General features: G+C 36.9%; 1 protein-coding gene across 1 annotated transcript in view; it reads left to right on the top strand.

Annotated features, from left to right (window-relative positions):
- Nucleotides 1-19,454, top strand: part of CEP162 (centrosomal protein 162) — an 80,331-nt gene that overhangs the window by 41,199 nt on the left and 19,678 nt on the right. The window contains exons 17-24 of the mRNA XM_023759341.1: nt 146-258; nt 2,734-2,839; nt 7,620-7,746; nt 9,152-9,315; nt 10,054-10,158; nt 13,157-13,369; nt 14,418-15,067; nt 17,734-17,875. Of these exons, the coding sequence (XP_023615109.1) occupies nt 146-258; nt 2,734-2,839; nt 7,620-7,746; nt 9,152-9,315; nt 10,054-10,158; nt 13,157-13,369; nt 14,418-15,067; nt 17,734-17,875 (1,620 nt within the window). The remainder of the gene's footprint in view (nt 1-145; nt 259-2,733; nt 2,840-7,619; nt 7,747-9,151; nt 9,316-10,053; nt 10,159-13,156; nt 13,370-14,417; nt 15,068-17,733; nt 17,876-19,454) is intronic.

The raw sequence follows: 19,454 nt of genomic DNA, 5'->3' as shown, positions 1-19,454 counted from the left end.
AAAGAATTTTTAAAAGATTTTGCTTACTCAAAAACTGAAGAAATTTTTAAAAACCTTAAAAATGGTTAAAGTGTATCTGTTATGAGCATATGTACTTATGTAAGTACTACTTTCAACTAAAATGTAATTTTCTATTTATAAAAAGGAAAACGAAAGATTGTATAATCAAGTGAAAGATCTCCAAGAACAAAACAAGAAAAATGAGGAACGAATGTTCAAGGAAAACCAGAGTTTATTCAGTGAGTTAGCTTCCTTAAAGTAAGTCCCTTTTAAGTTCTTAAAATAAAATACTTAGACTATTTCTAAGCACTTTATTGTTATATTAAAAATACATTTAGTTATACTTAGAAATGAAAAACTTCTATACACTGATTTACAGTTTCATAACTTTCATATTTTGAATATTTAACAGATTTTTCTTTTGGTATTAGATGAGAAATACATACTATAAGTATTCAGCATATTTATATTTGAGTTTGGGATCACCTTCAGAAAACTCAACATATAATATTCCTCTTGATCGATCATGAAGCCTGAAATGCTTATGTAATGATAGTAGTAATAATGCCTTTCATAATAATGCAAAACAGAAATCATACAATATCCCTTACTGTCCTAGATCAGGTTCCATATAAGTAGAGTCTTAGATGGAGGTCTTTGTGGAGGTGATTCCTAGGGATAACTCAGGAGAAAAGGATCAAGAGAAGCAAGATGAGGGGTGGGCAGGGGAGGGAAGGTAAGTAAGCGTGTGTTCTCAGCTGAGAGTGCCTTCATTCTGCTCTCACCTGGAAGCTTGGGAGAACAGGTTGCACCACATAGTTGGTCCCCATTTGAAGCAAGAGAGGAAAGCCTTTTGTACCCCAAGCCAGTCTGTCACTGGCCAAGAGGTGCCCAGGAAGCGGTTGAGAGATATCCTCTGGACCAGCGGTCGCCAACCTTTCAGACCTCATGGACCACCGGTTGGCGACCGCCGCTCGGGACCAAGGGGAGGAGTTGCTGTTTACCTGAGGCATTTCTCCGGAGAAGGAGAACCTTGAGTTATCGACCAATACTAACCATGGTGAGCTGATGGAGCACGAGCACCTACTTAGGAAGATATATCAGGTCTTTGGGATGTTACTACATCCAGCTTTCACATACTGAGTGAAAAAGCTGAATCCATACACATGCGCATGCTAGGACACTATCTGCCTTTAGGAGATGACTACCAGTTGTGCATCATTTCACATAAACACCTAACTCAGGACTGCTCTCAGAAGAAGCTTCTGTGGCTGTGCATGTCGTGAATGCTGTGTTTATTCATACTTCCGGCTCCTTTTTTGTTGCTGTGAGATAACCTAGGGCAGTGGTCGGCAAACATCGGCTCACGAGCCACATGTGGCTCTTTGGCCCTATAGCATGGGCCACAAAGTTTCAATCGCACTGTCCGTGCGCGCCCGCACGTGGTATTTTGTGGAAGAACCACACTCAAGGGGCCAGTTTGCCAACCACTGACCTAGGGCAAGCACGTCAAACTTAAAGGCTAACACAGGCCAAATAAACGAGGCATGCGGCCCCCGAGTTTGTCATGCTTGATCTAGGGCAGTGGTTCTCAACCTTCCTAATGCTGCAACCCTTTAATACAATTCCTCATGTTGTGGTGACCCCCAACCATAAAATTATTTTCGTTGCTACTTCATAACTGTAATTTTGCTACTGTTATGAATTGTAAATATCTGATATGCAGGATGTATTTAGGCGACCCCTTTGAAAGGGTCGTTCGACCCCCAAAGGGGTCGAAACCCACAGGTTGAGAACCGCTGATCTAGGGTATAAGAGGCAGGGCTGCTGATAGCTTATACCAGTGGTCGGCGAACTGCGGCTCGCGAGCCACATGCGGCTCTTTGGCCCCTTGAGTGTGGCCATGAAGTTTCAATCACACTGAACGTGCGCGCCCGCACGTGGTATTTTGTGGAAGAGCCACACTCAAGGGGCCACAGTTTGCCGACCACTGGCTTATACTGATCTTTCATGGGAAATAGAAAAAGTGCACCTTCTAATAGACAGACAAAGCTAGAAGGTATAGAGGTTGGCAAGCAAGGCCACTTTTTTGTAAATTAGAAAAACAACAACTCTCCTTTTCACAGGTAAGTGTGACTCCACCCCAAGGGTAATAATCTGCACAGTTCTGATGCATGAAAGCTTTACATCTGCTTTCTTCACAGATATTTCAATAAAGTATTTAAAAATATTAGATCATATACTACCTGGCTATTAAAAGAGAGCTATTCCAGGATCCAAAACTGAAACTCTAAATGAACTTTCATAATGAAATAAACGGTTTATTTTGTACATTAGGGTTAGATCATCATATATGGATTCTTAAACTTCTTATATAATGTCTCTGGAGAAAAAAAAAGCAGACAGAAAAATTGAGCCTAAGGTAAAAATAGTAGACTGTTTGGGTTTGTTAGTTGCCATGTGTATGATTGGCAATTTGTGTTTCTCAGAAAGGAGTCTAGAATGATGTGACGGAGTACACAGCACCACAGGAAATATGCAGCACATCTTTCTGTGACATTGATTTCTTCTTTGAGAATTGAGAGGAAAGAATTTTATAGTTCTATTTTTAGTTATCTTCAGTGACTCACATAGTTCCAGCATCCATTAAAGTTTTTAATTTTTAAAAATTGAAAATTTTGCATTGAAAAGAATACCTTGTAAAAAAATATTTTTACTTTCAAAATAAATCAGAGAACAGATGCAAAGAAATCGTTTCCTGTCTCAGGTAGTTGAAGATTCAGAGCCCACCAGAAACCAGAATTTTACAGATCTGTTAACAGAACTACGCGTGGCACAGGTAAGTAGAATAAGGATTTTGACTATTAACAATAGTAAATATTATTTTAAAAATTAGCATATGTATAAAAATCTTTGTAATTTATGAATGAATAAGATCCTTTTATAAATTTCATACCACTTAAAAATTAAAAAATATCAAAGATTAGCATTTAGCACATACATGTAACCTTAATGTAGAGGAAACAATGTAATTCTGGCTTTATAGATGGCATCCTCTTTATAACAGCCTCTCTTTAGGCATTTATTATATGGATCCATGTTAGAGGCTTAACCTTAGTTAGTGTATGCATACATTATTTCAAACAGATTCCTCATGGAAAATGTACAGCTTAAATAGGAAAATAATTTGAAGATGATTGTTCACCTTAAAAACATAGTTGACTTTTTAAGTGGACTTATAGGGGGCAGAGACTATATCTATAAAGATTTGTGTCTGACATACCTACCACAAACGTAAAATGGAATAGTTACTCCCTATTTTTTCTTTATTTTTATTAATTGTATTGTAATATTATAAAGAAAATGGCCTAGAATTTTATGGAGCAGTATTTATCAATGGGAGACCCTTGGGGCAGGTTAATTCTATTTTAAGCAGAATAATGTCATGTATTACATAATTTTTATAAGTTCTGTCTGCAGTGCACCCACCAATCATTGTAAGAATCAAAACCACTGCCATGTTTTCAAACACTCCCTGTGGGAGGACAGTTAATTCTCCCCATAAGAACCATAGTACTAAACTAAAGAGCCCTTCCACTCTATTTGAAGGATTATGAAAACTAGAAAAATTCCAATTACATATCACATTTTAATCAGAAATTTATTATATAAATTGAGGTTATGGTTACATAGAAATTTAAACATATACCATAATAAAAGCATCACATGCTAATTAGACCAGATGGCCTTCCAGGCAAAGCCGGGGCTGCGAGGGAAGCCAGTGCTGGCAGCCAGGGGAAAGAAGGCCTACTCTTGCACAAGTTTCATGCATCAGGCCTCTAGTAGTTTAGTAATTGATGTTTAACAGGTTTTTGTAGTATATAAAATGCAACTGCAAATATGAATCCATTAGAGAACTTTCTTCAGATGCATGTATGTACAGAATAACTATTAGATAGAGACAAGATACCAGGACATCAGGCGGCTACATCCTTCAGTGAAACAGTGCACTAGGAGAAAATCCACCCACCTTCATAAGGTGGCTGAGATGTTGAGTAAGCTTTTCTGTCTTCACTTGATCTCCAGATAGAGAAGGCGGAAAAGTCTCATCTGCTTGATGCCTGTGCTTTCCTGGTTCTTCAGTGTATATATCATTTCTTCTGCCTTCATTTGTGTTTTAGTTTATGAATTGACATTATCTGCAGGGAATAGTCATGCTCAAACAGCAGAAAAATAAACTGTGGTCCTGAGTCAGTGATGATCCCTAATGTGTTAGAAGAAACAAAGCAAAACAACTCTTAGAGGTATACAGCCTTACCGAGCTCACACAGTATTCCTACAGATAAAATCCCGCTGACAGTGTGCTCACAGTGCAAAAATACAAAACCCAAAGAAGCAATCCACAATGAGCAGGCATGGGACGATTTAATAAACAGCAGGATTAGCACCCCAACAGAATTACTGAATAGACTATAAAATAAATAGCCTTAAAATTATTAAATATACTAAATAAATAAACTATGAGCAAAAAAAGGAAACAGACTAGGCAAATTCAGAGTAAAATAAACAACTTTTGAAATAAAATATCTTCCTGAAAACTAAAAAATAAGTGAGACGTTAAATAATCATATACAACTGTGGAAAAAATAGTAAACTAGATGATATATCTAAAGAACTTAGAATGAGACACAGAAAAATAGAGAAATGGAGATTATCAGAAATATGAGATGTTAGAGTAATATTTTTAAAAGGTAATGGCTGAACATTTTCTAGAAATTATAAAAGAGATGAATTCTCAAATTCAGGAAGCACAGTGAGTCCTACTTAGGACAAATAAGTAAAAATCTATATCTAGGCCCATTATGGTGAAACTACCAAAGGCAGAGAAAACTGTAAAAGAAATTTTAAGAGAAAAAAAAGAAAAGTGTTAGTTTAAGGTAAAAATTCTTTGGGGATTTACTTGTACAAATACCAAAAGGTGGGATGTAAATACACCTTTATTTTTATTCCCTTTGGTATTCTGTGTTTAAATAGTTTTAGAGCAAACATTATTCCTACTGGGATAAATCTGTAATATAATGATATTCATATCAAGTATACTTGTGTACAGTCTAATTTGTATCTTAAAAATACTAATTGGTTTAGTCTTAACATGTGAGTTGGTTCTTTATAAACTATGGATGGATACATAATAACAAAGGTTCTGAGCCCTTTCCTTTTAGTACCCAGGGTGGGGAGGAGAATGAGGCTGACCACAGGTCATTCATTCCATCAGTCTTTATCAAGCACCTGCCAGATGCCAAGCACTCACACTGGCCTTGGAAAAACAATAGATAAAACAGGGTAGGCATGGACCTTGCTCATTAGGAACATATATTCTAGTGGGAAAGACAGATAGTAAGTAAACCAATGAAATAACTGCACAGAGTGGTCGTGGTCAATTCTTTGAAGAAAGTAAATCTATATATGTAAAAGCCTAAGTGACCATCCAACCATCTGACTGGTAGATATGCCGCATACCGACCACCAGGGGGCAGACGCTTAATGCAGAAGCTGCCGAGCAACAGCAACTTTGCAGAGTGCCCTCTCGTACTCCGGGACCCCTCAGGGGGATGTTGGACTGCCAGTTTTGAGCCGAGGGACCTCCCCTGCCAAAGGGACCCTGCTCACTCCACAGACGCCTTTCAAGCCCTGGTGCTGCCCCAGGTGCGGCTGGCTGGGGAGGGACCAAGGGAGGTTGGCTTGAGGGCATGTGCGGTCCATCTTGCCCAGTCCCACTGCCAGCCACCTTCTAATTAATTTCCTTTCAATGTGCACGAATCCGTGCGTCAGGCCTCTAGTGTAGAGAATAATGGTGGGGGGGGTGGGGGAAGGCAGTATCCAATTGGGTGGTTGAGGAGGCACTCTCTGAGAAAGGGATGTCTGAGTTGAGAGCTAAAGAGAAGCAGCAGCTAACTGCAAAGATCAATCCTTCTAGCCACGGGGAAAGCACAAGCCCTAAATAAAAAATGGCTTACCTTCCAGAAGCAGAGGCCTCTGAGGCAGAAGTGGGTGAGTCAGGACGAAAGTGGTGGAAGGTAAGGCCAGAGAGGCAGGCAGAGGCCCTATCTGGATGTCTCCCAGTACAAGGGAGGGGAAGTACTTGGATTGACATGGGCATACTGGCCTTCTTACTGGTGGGAAGTCTCAGTCCCTGGACAGATGCAAGCATAAAATGGACATCCATTTAAGCAGTGATTGCATGTTTGAACTTAAGATGTTTAAAGTTCCTTTGAATTCTAAAATTCTATAATGCTATGAAGTAGACACTACAAGAGAACATTTCTAAATTGGCTGAATTAATTAAACAAAACAAAGGGTATTTGTAGAAAGATACTTGAGCATTCAAAAACTCGTTGCTCTCCTGAAAAGACATCTACAGAAGATGAAACAATGAAATGATTCAGTTAAGTCTGTGATGCAGATAGAAACCAAGATCATATATAAGACTAGATTTTAAATTGTAAGGAAGTATAATTTGTAAGAATTTTTATTTTGAGACTTAACTATATCAAGTGTACTACCATGAGCCCAAGAATTCAATTCCGTGTACATTTATTATCTGCCATGTGCTTAGCCCCATAAAGTAAACAGGTAGTAATAAATCAGTCTGGGTCCCCAGAGAGCTTTCAGCCTAATAAAGAGAAAGGGCATGTACACAAACAGAAAGGAACAAATGCTATACTAGAGGTAGAGTGAAAGTTTGTGGGGGCACAAAGGAGGGAATAATCAGGAATAGTCCCATCTGAACTAAGCTTTGAAGGGGAAGTATCATTTTGTCAAGCAGCAGGATGGGGGCCATTGAGAAGAGTGTGGAATGTAGGGCATATTGAGAATTCATTCCACGTTTGTTTGATGTGCCAAGCATATATCAGGTGGTGATGAGTGTTGTTAGAAGAAAATAAAGCATTATACCTGGGAGCCAGGATGGGGGTTGCTATTTTAGAGAGTGATCAGGGAAGGTCTTCCTGGGGCTTCATTTGAACAGAATTCCTGAAAAGCGAAGGAGCAAGCCACCTGATATCTGGGGGCACAGGAAATAGTAAGTGCAAACACATTGGAGTAGGAGTGTGCTGGGCGTGTTCAAAGAACTAGGAGGTCTCGGGGGAATGGAGTGGGAGGGGACAGATTGTAGTAGGTGCAGTCAGAAATGTGAGCAAGGCTGCTGTATATGTGACATTGAAGGTCATGGTAAGGACTTTGAGTCCTTGGAGGATGGCAGCCAGAGAGTTTCAAACAAAGGAGTGATATTAACTGACTCTCTAAAGCAATCCTCTGGCTGCTGTGAGGAGACTAGACTATGGATGCTGAGAGTGGAAGAGGCAGGTTATTGCAGTATCCAGAAGTTAGAACAGTAGATGAGAAGGTCTTTCAGGCTGTACTGAGTAGATGATTAGAGCTGATTCTAGTAGGCTGTGGGGAGCTATTAATAATTTGGGGTGTGTGTGTGTGATAAAATCAGAGCTAAAATTTAGGAAAAAATAATTAGCAGTATTTGTAATAGATTGTGTGAAAGAAACTATGCTACAATTTATGTTGGTTTAAAAATAATTTGCTTTGGTATTTCTATGAATATCAAGAAAGAAAAAAACAGTTTATTGGAAGACATCAAAAGACTGAAACAAGACAAACAAGCTCTTGAAGTAGACTTGGAAAAAATGAAGAAAGACCGAGACCATGCCAGAGATCAGGTTGCTTATGTCACAGGTAACACTGAGCTAAAAAAGTTCACCTTTATACTCATAGCTGTTTAATCGAGAATTTAAGTAATAGCATTTGGACAGTATAATCAAAATGCTATTCCTTGAAATACGTGTAATGTTAGAAACTTTTTTTTAATTAGTAATAGGTATGAGTATTTGATTGGCTTTATCAGGGATAATGATAAGATCAAAGAAAATCAAGGTCTATTTTTAATTTGCAGCATTAGTTGTTTACATTTATCATCCCAGCTAGATTGTAACCTTTCTGAGGGTCTGGTCTGCCTTTTTATCCCCGGGTCTAAAATAGGCTCTCAGGTATTTGCCAAAGAACAAATAACACTGCACTGTGTTTGTAGAAAACACAAGGATAAATATGGCATTCTCTACCAGGGAAAAGAAGAGAAAGTAAGAGAAGAATGCAAAAAAAAGTTTACTATGAAACAATTACAAATAAGTATGAGTCAGGGTGCTAAGTAAGAGTTTCGGGGAGGTGTGGCATTTGAGCTGGGTCCTGGCAGAGGGTAAGATTCAGAAGTGAAGAACAGGCTGCTGTTCCAGTGTTTCATGAGCATGATGCTGAGTGCACTTGTGGGTTGGATGGCAGAACATAGGGTCAGAAAGGTACATCAGAAGTTCTTGTTTGCCAAAGTAAAGATATTTCCTCTGCAATATTATGATCTCAGTATAAGATATATACAATAAAAGTCACTTACCTGTTTGTAAGGAAATTATACTTATTTTCCTCATCTGTAAGAAGAGAATAAGAATGAAAGCCATCATATAAGTTGTGTTAAAAACATGTATGGTAAGCATCTACTAATTTTTGCTATTGTTACTTTTTAAATAATTATAGGAATACTCTATTATATCTTGAATCCAATATTTATTTTTCCATGGAAACAGGTTTACTTTTTTTAAAATATATTTTTTTAAAAATATATTTTATTGATTTTTTACAGAGAGGAAGGGAGAAGGAGAGGGATAGAAAGTTAGAAACATCGATTCAGCTGCTTCCTGCACACTCTACTGGGGATGTGCCCGCAACCAAGGTACATGCCCTTGAACAGAATCGAACCTGGGACCCTTCAGTCCCCAGGCCGACGCTCTATCCACTTGAGCCAAACCGGTCAGGGCACAAGTTTACTTTTATAATGAAAGTCAGTGGGAAGATAATTGATGTATCAAAAATGTCTACATAGATAACTTTGCTCAGTTTGAGGATTTAAGATTAAGAACAGTTTTCATCTCCCTTTATTAATAAGTTAAATTAGACACTACCTTGCATCTCATCAGTTGTTTTTGCCTCTTATTTTTTCATAATGCTTTCATTAGTTAGGCATTGTTTTTCATTTAAAATCTTTAATTTTCCTATTTTGAAAAAGTAGTTATTGAGTTATTTTATCCTATAGGTGAAAAATTATATGAAATAAAAATTTTAGAAGAAACACATAAACAAGAAATTAGTCGTTTGCAAAAAAGAATACAGTGGTATGTGGAAAATCAGGAACTTCTGGATAAAGATGCAGTTCGACTTAAAGAAGCAAATGAAGAAATTGAGAGGCTCAAACTTGAGGTAATAGATCATTTAGAGTGTATTTCTGTGGGTCCACCCTATTGCATTCAACAGTTTTTCTTAGCCTTATGTCATTAATACTCTAAATCCTTAAAATAACTGGTTTGGGTTTGCTTTTAGATGTGTAGTCTAGTTTAGATTATTCTGCAAATAGATCCAAGCTCCTTATCACGACCTGTCAAGTTCCCACGTGGTCTGCACTCTGCCTGCTCTCCAGCCTCATCCGAGCCACACTTCCACAAACCACTCTCCCTCAGCCACACCACAGCACTCACTGATTCTTGAACATGCCAAGCTCACACCACTTGTTGCCTTCACCTAGATTACTCTGTCCTTGGTTTTCCTTTGTCTCTCCTTGTTCAGGTCGCAGCTCAAATTTCTACTCCCCAGAAAGACCTTTCCTGACCACCTTATCTAATGTAGCTGCCAACCTTGCCCTCTCTGACCCTTTCTTCCCATTCCTCCATTCCTTCACTCTTTTTTTTTTTTCCTTCAAGGCACTTTCTGAGGTTATTTTGGTATTAATTTACTTTATTAGCTTATCAACTCTCTCCTTCCACTAGAGCATAAGCACCAAGAAAGCAGGGACCTGGTTTGGCTTGTGCACCCCCACCTGGCCAGCACAGAGCCATGCCTGGAAATTAATAAACGAATGAATAAACTCCATTGTGCTTTCCTCCTTGTGTTTCCCGGGTGTGTTTTAAATATGCTTCTTTACATGTTTTTACTTATTGATAGGCTGAGAAACTGAAAGCTGAATTTGGAAATCCATCTCTTCAGAAGAAGACACATTTAAAAGATAAAGCAGCTGATGCCAAAAAAATTCAGGACCTAGAGCGACAAGTATGTGTTCAGGGTAAATTTTCATTAAGGTATATGTAGAGTCTATTGTGTTTTTTCTTGTTTCAGTTTCTATAAGATGTAGTAATATAAAACTGTCCCTACTTGATATACATATTTAAAATAATATTAATAAAAATAGTAAACAACATCATTTTATATAATCTATAGTTTATGCATAAAGAGTTAAACTTGTGTGCCTCATTGGATGGTAGACCTATTGAGGACAGGTTATTTTACATCAGCTCTATTAGACATGAAGGAAGAGGAAGCAGAATTTAGAAACTCGGTGTAGAGCTGGGAACATGTTGGTAATGCTGGGAAGCATTACCAGACTCCCTGGAAACAGAACATTCAGCACCCAAAGAGCTGGTGATAATTTTGAGCTCTTACTCATTATTTAGGCTTAAAAATACTCATTTCATAGTTAGTGTAACTGGGGGACCTTTTTCAAAAATCATATAGTGACTTTTATTATGATAAAGATTTTTTTAATTGAAGTAGTTTTGTGGGGTGGAATATTTATTAACGTCTTCCTTCTGTTTTTAAACTTTCTATAATTAGTTTTTTCTATTCATACCTAAATATTAAAATAAGGTATTCCAGCCCTGTTGATGGAGAGCATGAGTCTTCAGTCAAGTAATGACACTTAAATGTATGGCTATTATTCCATCACAAACCCCAAACTGTGAGGTCATCACTAAGCTGAATATTATTTCAGTTTTATGAGAAGAAGGAAAACTAGCAAAAAGTTACCTCTGTTACTTTTATAGGCCCTGTTCTTATATTAAAAGGTATGACTTGGAGTGTGATTCAGTTCCCGGAAAGGAACCACAAAGGTGATCTGAAGAGCTAGAAATATTCTGAAGTAACCAGGATTGCTGGGCTCTTTTTCAGTGCTTAGATTTAGATTAGCCATCCAGATTTGTGAGAGAAACAAAACCAAAGAAAATACCTCTCTAATAGATACATTTATTGTAAAAAGAAATATAGAACTGAAGGTGTGAGAAAAATATTAAGCATGCCTAATAGCAAAATAAGATGTGAAATGGTGATAATGACCAGAAATATGCTTTACAAAAGTAACCTCCCTCTTTTTTAAAAAATCTTTGTTGAAAGTATTACATATGTCCCTTTTTCCCCCCATAACCTTCCTCTTTTATTAACACTTTCATTAAAAATGTATTAGTATCATCTTCGATTTTATCTTTCTAAAATATTGTCATTAGTAGTATTTTGTATAGTTGGCTGCATGTACATTTTAGATCTTATTAATTCTATTCCCATGAACATTTCTATCTTAATGATGTTAAACCTTAATACTTATTTTATAATCAAGGTATATTATATATATTCAGGCTCATTTTAGAGCCATATATTCTGAAATAGCTTAATTACAGAATAATATATCTCCTTTTCTAAATAGCACATAAGTAAAAATGGAGCTAATTAAATGCATATTATAGTGAAAATCAAATTATATGCATTTGTTCATACTTTTATTTAATAGATATTCCAGTGAGAAATTTGTAAAAAATTTTTACTTTGTATGGCAGCCACACTAGTATCAGTGATTAAAGAATAATATTAAAAAGCAAAATTAAAGAAGGTAAAAATATACATTTCAAGATATCAAAATCAGATTGAAAATATTTCTTAAAATTTTAAAGGAATGCATTATTAAATATGTTAAAACAAAAGTTAGATCTTTTCTTTTTAATACATTTGGTGTATATGTATATACCCTTATATGGTTACATCTAATGGAAATGACTAGGTTTTAAATACCAGAGGAAGGAAAGCTTTGACAATTTTGTAGACAAATAAGTTACCAATATTTATCTCTGGATACATCCCAGTTTATGGTACATCTGTGACTGTGCAAGCAGTTTTTATGAACGGAAATATCTGTTGTTAACTTTGCAAATGATGTGACACTTCAATATTCAATTTATAAACAGGATGTTGAACACCAGCAACCCATCTTACCTTAAGGGAGGTAGTTTTTGAGACCAGATCAAAATAAAAGACAGTAATATCAAGCCTCCCTAGATGGTGGGCACTCTCCTAAGCCCGTTACCAAAATAAACGTCATTTGTTCCTCACTTAGTTGTATCAACGCCATGAAATTGGTATTATCATCCCCATTTTGCCAGTGAAGCAGCAGAGGTTTTGAGTTGACACAGGTTATAAAGCTAGAGGCACAGTCTTAACAGCAAATGTGCTGTAGCTGCACAGACTGCCTCTTAGGTGCTATTTATTTATTTGATTGCATACTCAGAGACTGGAAACTGTTAAAAGAATATTGTTTTAGTATATGTTTTCCAAAGATATCTTAACCATAATACCGTTAACAAAAGAAGGCATACACACATATGAATATATAAAATCAAACTCTAATTTCTGTGCACCCTGGTGCCATTCTCTTCTCCAGGAAGACCATATAATATGTTGTTGTTTTTATATGAACATTTTTAAATGAACATTTTTGTCACCTAATTCTTCTTCCTAATTGAAGTCATTTTAAAATAGGTTATACTTCATTTGGAGGGGGTTAGGGTAGGATGGAGATTCTTGCAGGAAGGGGTATGCTTATTGCAATAAGTTTGCACATTCATGAGCATATAAGTAATATTTCAGTCAGTAGACAGCATAACTACCATTAGAGGAGATCTGTAGAAAAAAGGCGGGAAAAGAGCTTTCTTTGTCCTCAAAAAGACTGATTATTAATAGTATAATAGTCCCAAAATCTGTTTCAAATGAATATGAGAGGATTTCTGTAAATTCACCAGTAATTAATTAGATATTATACTGTAAGATTTTTTAATCAATCTAAGGATGTAAAATTTGAAATTAATTTGTGCTTCTGTGCATTCAGTTCAGTCGTGAGATATGATATAAGTATCTCTGAAATCTAGACATAACTGATATAGCATAATCTATATTAAACTGCTTAGTTATATATTTGCAAACTTACATATATACAAAAATATTTTACTAGGTTAAGGAAATGGAAGGAATTCTAAAGAGAAGATATCCTAATTCTTTACCTGCTTTAATATTGGCTGCATCAGCAGCCGGTGATACAGTAGATAGAAACACAGTGGAATTTATGGAAAAAAGAATTAAAAAACTAGAAGCCGATCTGGAGGGCAAAGATGAAGAAGCAAAGAGAAGCCTTCGTACCATGGAACAAGAGTTTCAGAAAATGAAGGTAAGTGCCATAAAGATGGGACTCAGAGATGGACCAGGGCACAGACACTTCTTAGGTCTCATCTTAGCAATAAATAGCTCTAAACATCCTTTCTCACAAAACCTTTACCTTGAGTGTCAGCTGCAAAAGCAACCTAGATTCATCCTACCTTTTTGTCCCCCTTCAGTAACTTATTTCAAACGTGAAATAATCAAGCACAGGATAATCTTTACATGAGCCCCTCTCAGTGATACTAGAGTTAGTGTAAATTAGTCATGAAAAGGCAGAATAAAGCATCTCTGATATATATTCAGTATAAAATATTTTAATTGCTATGCTTGAAAATATTTCCACTGAAATTAGCATGTTCAAAGGCCCATTGCTACAGGGGTCATAGGACATCGGAACTGTTGCCATGTCACTCTCCTCACCAGGCTGTGAACTTTTTGAAATCAAGAACTGAGTTTCTCTATTCCTAGCATCTGGCCCAGTGCTTGGCAAGCAGTGATAGCAAACTAAATATTCATTGAATGAATGAGCAAACACTATCAGTGCCTCTTTCCACAGGGTAAACTATTAAGGTTATTTCATTTATAATAAAAATCTCCAGGATACAAATTTTAACCTAACTTACTTAACTCCATATGAGATTTCTAAATTGCTATTAGGAAGCTGAAAATGTTCTATACCTTAAAGACTTCAGTATCCCCAATCGCTTTTCCTGTTTATCCTCAAAGAGTATATAGTTTGTCAATTTGCATAAAGAAGGGTATACAATAATAGCTTTGATTGTAAGATTTAATATAAGCACTGGGGATACAAAAACATGTGTAAGTTAATGTTTATAAAGCAACATTAATTCTGAAATTGTGTAACATATTTTGAGACTATATAATGTTATGCCCTTCAAAGATTAGGACTTCAATGCATTTGACTCAAGGAACACCGAGTTGGAGGCATCAGTGAGTGCCTGTATAAAAGAATTGGTAGGTCCTGGTAGGATACAGGGCTTCAGTAACTAATGAAATATTTAGCAGTGGTTTGACATTACATGGATTCTTTTCTTCAGATTCAGTATGAACAGAGACTAGAGGAACAGGAGCAGCTGCTTGCCCACAAATTGAAGGCAGCATCCCAGAACCAACATGACAACTCCTCCAGGGTTAAAGCACTGGAGAAAGAACTTCACGACATTAAGGAAGCCCATGAAATCACTGTAAGAAACCTTGAAGCTGAAATAGACACGTTTAAACAACAGAATGCTGAGTTAGAACTCAAGAAAAATAGAGATGATAAAGATTTCCAGTCTATCGAATTCCAGGTGGAACAGGCTCATGCTAAAGCTAAACTGGCAAGACTCAATGAGGAGCTGGCGGCAAAGGGGAGAGAAATACAAGACCTTTCGAAAACTGTGGAGAAGCTTCAGAAGGAGAGAAGAATGATGCTATCCAGTCAGCACTCCAAGGGGAGGGAGGAAATGACTGCAAAAAGGGTAAAGAAGGAAGTTTCGCACGCAGGTAAAGGAAGTGCCAACTCCTTCCCTGGAACCCTGGATGGCAAGCTTTACCAACCACATACTTTCTCTGATTCCCACATTTCAGAGGTTTTGCAAGAAAACTGCAGATTGAAAAATGAACTGGAGAAAGTAATCGTGGAGAGGAATGAGTTGAAGATGAAATCTGACATAGCTATGAACCAGTTTGAGAATTCCATGAAAAGGTAAAATGTGAATTTGTTAATATGTGGAGACAAAAAGATAAGTTATTAAATTATAAGATGTATTTCCTCTAGATAATTAGTTATACCCTGAACTGAATTTTAAGAAATTGTATTACATTGCTTAGCATAGATCTGTTTCATTTTGGAACCAGATTCTGATGAACCTGAATCTCCATGTGAACCCACACCATGTCCTGGGCTGACCAATCTTGTCTTCTTTCTGCAAGAATTCAAATGGTGCTAGTGGGCCTTCTTGCAAATGAATATCATTATTTGTGATTGCCATAGGTAGATTACTGTCAAAAACAGCTATTAGGAAAAAGGGGTGACATTCTAAGAGGACAGGGTCCTTTTTTCCAAAATAACTCGTCCAAATTAATCTTGTGGTCACATCCATTCATCTCTTTCCTCCTCAGAATCTCCAAGTACTATCACTGTCTTTCCTCTGAGGTTTCCAACATGCTCAGATTTTTTCTCCTGATCACACCAAGTTCTGGTCCCCTTTCTGTCTTTCTGTACCGGTTTCCCACAAGTAGCGTCTTCTTTTTTCCCCATGTGGCTCTCATCATTCTTTCAAACCTGGTCTCTCAGTAATGACTTTTCTCAGACCAGTGGGGTTGTCTCCATCCTCGTTGTCCTTGACATTGTCCACTGTACTGCTTTCTTGAGTGGTTCCCTCCCTTAACCTCCATGATTTGGCCACTCTGACTAAAACTTATTTTCTGTTCATTTTAATTGACTCATGACTTCTCTTTATTCTCCCTTCTCAAAAATCAGACTTTCTAAGCCTGACTTGCTGAATTTCTTCACTGCCTTTTGCTTGTTCATGTTTCAAGTCCTGCCTCTTCCACAAAATATTTCCTAGACCTTCCCAGGAAATTGCCTGCCTCTGCCTTTGAGCTCTTATATAATTTATATACCACGAAATACTAATCATAACTCTATCTTGTAGCTCCTTGAGAACTGATTTAGGATTATACTTCTTTTACAACCTGTAAACACAATAGCTTTGAGTGTGAGAGTTAAAATAAGTCTTCAGGTGTACAAAAATGTAATTTAATTTTTTTAACATATATTTTTATTGATTTTTACAGAGAGGAAGGGGGAGGGATAGAGAATCAGAAACATCGATCAGCTGCCTCCTGCACACCCCCAACTGGGGATGTGCCTGCAACCAAGGTACATGCCCTTGACCGGAATCGAACCTGGGACCCTTCAGGCCAACTCGCTATCCACTGAGCCAAACCGGTTAGGGCTAATTTAATGTTTATGAAGCAATATATAAATTATATATTGAATATACAGTTACGCCCTTCGTAGATTAGGATGTCAATACATTTGACTACTGGAAGAACACAGAGTTGGAGGCATCACAGTGTGTAATGAGTACTTGAATTAAGGAAGAGGTAGGTCCTGGTAGAATACAGGCAGAATGAGCACAGATAATACCTAACATGTTGAGGTTTATTGATTGATTGGTGGTGACCTATCATTGAGTCATCATGGTAACCATATTGCTTCCAAGTTGAAACTTTTTTTCTATAGTCCCGAATGTGATAGTATCAATGAAGCTATTTGTAAATAATCACATTCTTTCCTAGAAATAATTTAAAATTCAGGGTTTGTTTTCTTTAAATTTTTCTATACACATTTATAATTTTTGAGTATTGTTGATCTGTTTCTCAGACAGCTCTGGGTCTGAGAATCGAGATATAACCTTCCCTGGTCCCAGATTCAGGCAGTTTTTATTATGAGCACTATACCATGGGTGCTTCAGATTTTTATGCTTTCCTTAGGACCCTAATCACATAGTTTCCATTTAAGAGATTTTCATATAATCAAATGAGCAACTGATATATATTTGTTTGTAGTTTTGGAATTATGTTAATAAGTATCAACAGTGATTTACTAAATATCTGCTTTGATTAAAATCCTGTCATTTTCAAATATTTCCAATAAGAGAGGAAATACTTAGCTATAAGTACTGTATCAGCTCTTTAGTTGTAACTTCACCATTTACTAAACTGCCTCTGAATGCATAAATTTTGTCACAGAGACAAATGAATAGTCTCTCATACTTAGCAGTGCAAACTTATTAAGTTCAGTTATCCTGTGTCCTGAGAATTACTGTAAAAATAATTTTATTCTCGCAACATGCAACTAGCCCAGAGTCATACGCATAGGCCAGAAACTGGAGAATGTTGCCAAGACAAAGCATTGGAGTTTTTCAAGGGAACAGTTGTGATTATCCAAATAACAATCTGGTCAAGAAATCTTAGTCTTAATTAAAAGACAAGACAGACCCTCTGCTTTAAATCCAAAAAGAACATTTAGAACATTCAATTCCCTCAGAAAGTGCAGCCCTACACTGGGGGTAGAGTGGAAGGCCTGCCCTGGATTCTAAGGTTCAGATGTGCTGGCTCAAACCACAGGTCTGCAGCTTATTGATCTGGATCCTAGATACATTCCTCTCTCCTAAACTCAGTCAATAATTGTGAGCTCGTGGAGTGGTTCTAGGCAGTAAGTAATGTGTGAGTCCCCTAGCACAATGCAGTAGATACTGGTGCCCTCTCTCCCTTTGCTTCTTACACTGCTATTGTGCTAGCTTCTGAATTAACGGTTGAAGAGCTGCTTTTATGTGTGGTTTTCTTTCATTTGCTCTAAAGGGTCAAGGAAGACACTGCAGCACACATCACATCTCTCAAAGCATCTCATCAGAGGGAAATAGAGAAACTCCTTTGCCAAAATGCAGTAGAAAATTCCTCTTCCAAAGTAGCTGAATTAAATCGTAAAATAGCAACTCAAGAGGTAGGTGACTTTAACAAACTTTCTTAGACTTCAATGTGATTTTTTTTCAGTGCTGTTAACAGAACATTAATTTGGAAATATTTTAACTTCACTTTGGTATGTTGGTGATAGAAATGGTGTTGTTGGCTTGATTTTATGTTTATGAGGATGCCATTGCCCTATGTTTAACTATTTAAAGTTATACTCTAAATAAGTGTTTTACTGGTACAGTTTCACCCCTACATTTCTCAAGTAGATATTCTAAGTAGGTGTTAATGTATGGGTGAGGGCTGTGTCTAATTTGATTGGAACCTTAGTACCTGAACTTGAATGTTAAACACCTCCCTTTACCCCAAGTCCCAACTGACAAGTAATTGTCCTGGTCATTCTTGCCCCATTACCTTTTATACATTAAACAAATAATGATTCTGGGTCTATAGATAGGCACCTGGGATAAAATAATGAACAAAGAGATCTAAAGTAGTCTTTTTAAAATTATGACAGGGTATGCTAACAGGTTATACATTTCCTCAAAAGTGTTTTACTGTGTATATCTACTCAGATACCTATGAATATCTACCCTGTGCCCTTCTTCTATGGTGTTAAGTTGAAAAAAACAAAACACATAGCATTAGGAAGGAAGGGGATGGTGGGGGTAAGGGAGAGAGATCAACCAAAGGACTTGTATGCATGCATATAAGCCTAACCAGTGGACATAGACACCAGGGGGGGTTGGGGCCCATTGGGGGATTAAGGACACATATGTAATAACTTAATCAATAAAGAAAAAAAAAACAGCATTAAAATAGAATGTGCAGCTTACTTCAAATGGTGTATCCAAAAAAAAAATGTGGCAAAATGTTAACAGTTGGTAATTCAAGTTGAAAATACAGGAATGTTCATTTTGCTCATCATCTATTCTGTAGGTTTTAATTTTAACAAACAAGCAGAGGGGGAAAACTTCAAGAAATAATTATATCTTGCCCTGGGTTAGGTCAGTTGGTTGTTGCATCGTCCCATACACCAAAAAGGTTGCAGGTTCAATTTCTGGTCAGAGCAGATAACTAGGTTGTGGTTTCAATCCCTAGTCGGGGTTGGTACGGGAGGCAGCTATTCATGGTTCTCTCTCTCCCTAATATCAATAAAAAACATCCTCGGATTAGGATTAAAAATAAAAGAAATAATTATTTCACCACCACCTTTCCTACCTATAATTATTTAGTAGCATCTTAATTAAAAACAAATCCTCCAGTTGGGAAAGTTTGAATATTGGCTATATGTTAGATGTTATGAAATTATTGTATTTTTTTTTTTTTGGTGTAAAAATGTTACTGTGTTTTTTAGAGAAAATACCCTTTAAGGAAATGCATGTTGAAGTATTTGGGGTACTTAAAGGTGAAATATAATGAGGTCTATAATTTAGTCTCAGCTCAGAAATAAAGAACTGTGACTGTTTTTAATACTTAAATGAAAGAGATTTAAAGTGCTTTTCAAAAGTAACCATTATATAGACTTGTAGATAAGCTCTGTAGTCTTTTTCCTCATAAGAGTGGGGTGTTAGTGTGCAGTGTAAACATTATATCAAGTGATTATATAGTAA

Source organism: Myotis lucifugus, unplaced genomic scaffold, assembly GCF_000147115.1.
Source record: "Myotis lucifugus unplaced genomic scaffold, Myoluc2.0 scaffold_152, whole genome shotgun sequence".
Classification (NCBI taxonomy): Eukaryota; Metazoa; Chordata; class Mammalia; order Chiroptera; family Vespertilionidae; genus Myotis; species Myotis lucifugus.
This window is presented reverse-complemented; position numbering and strand designations above follow the sequence as displayed.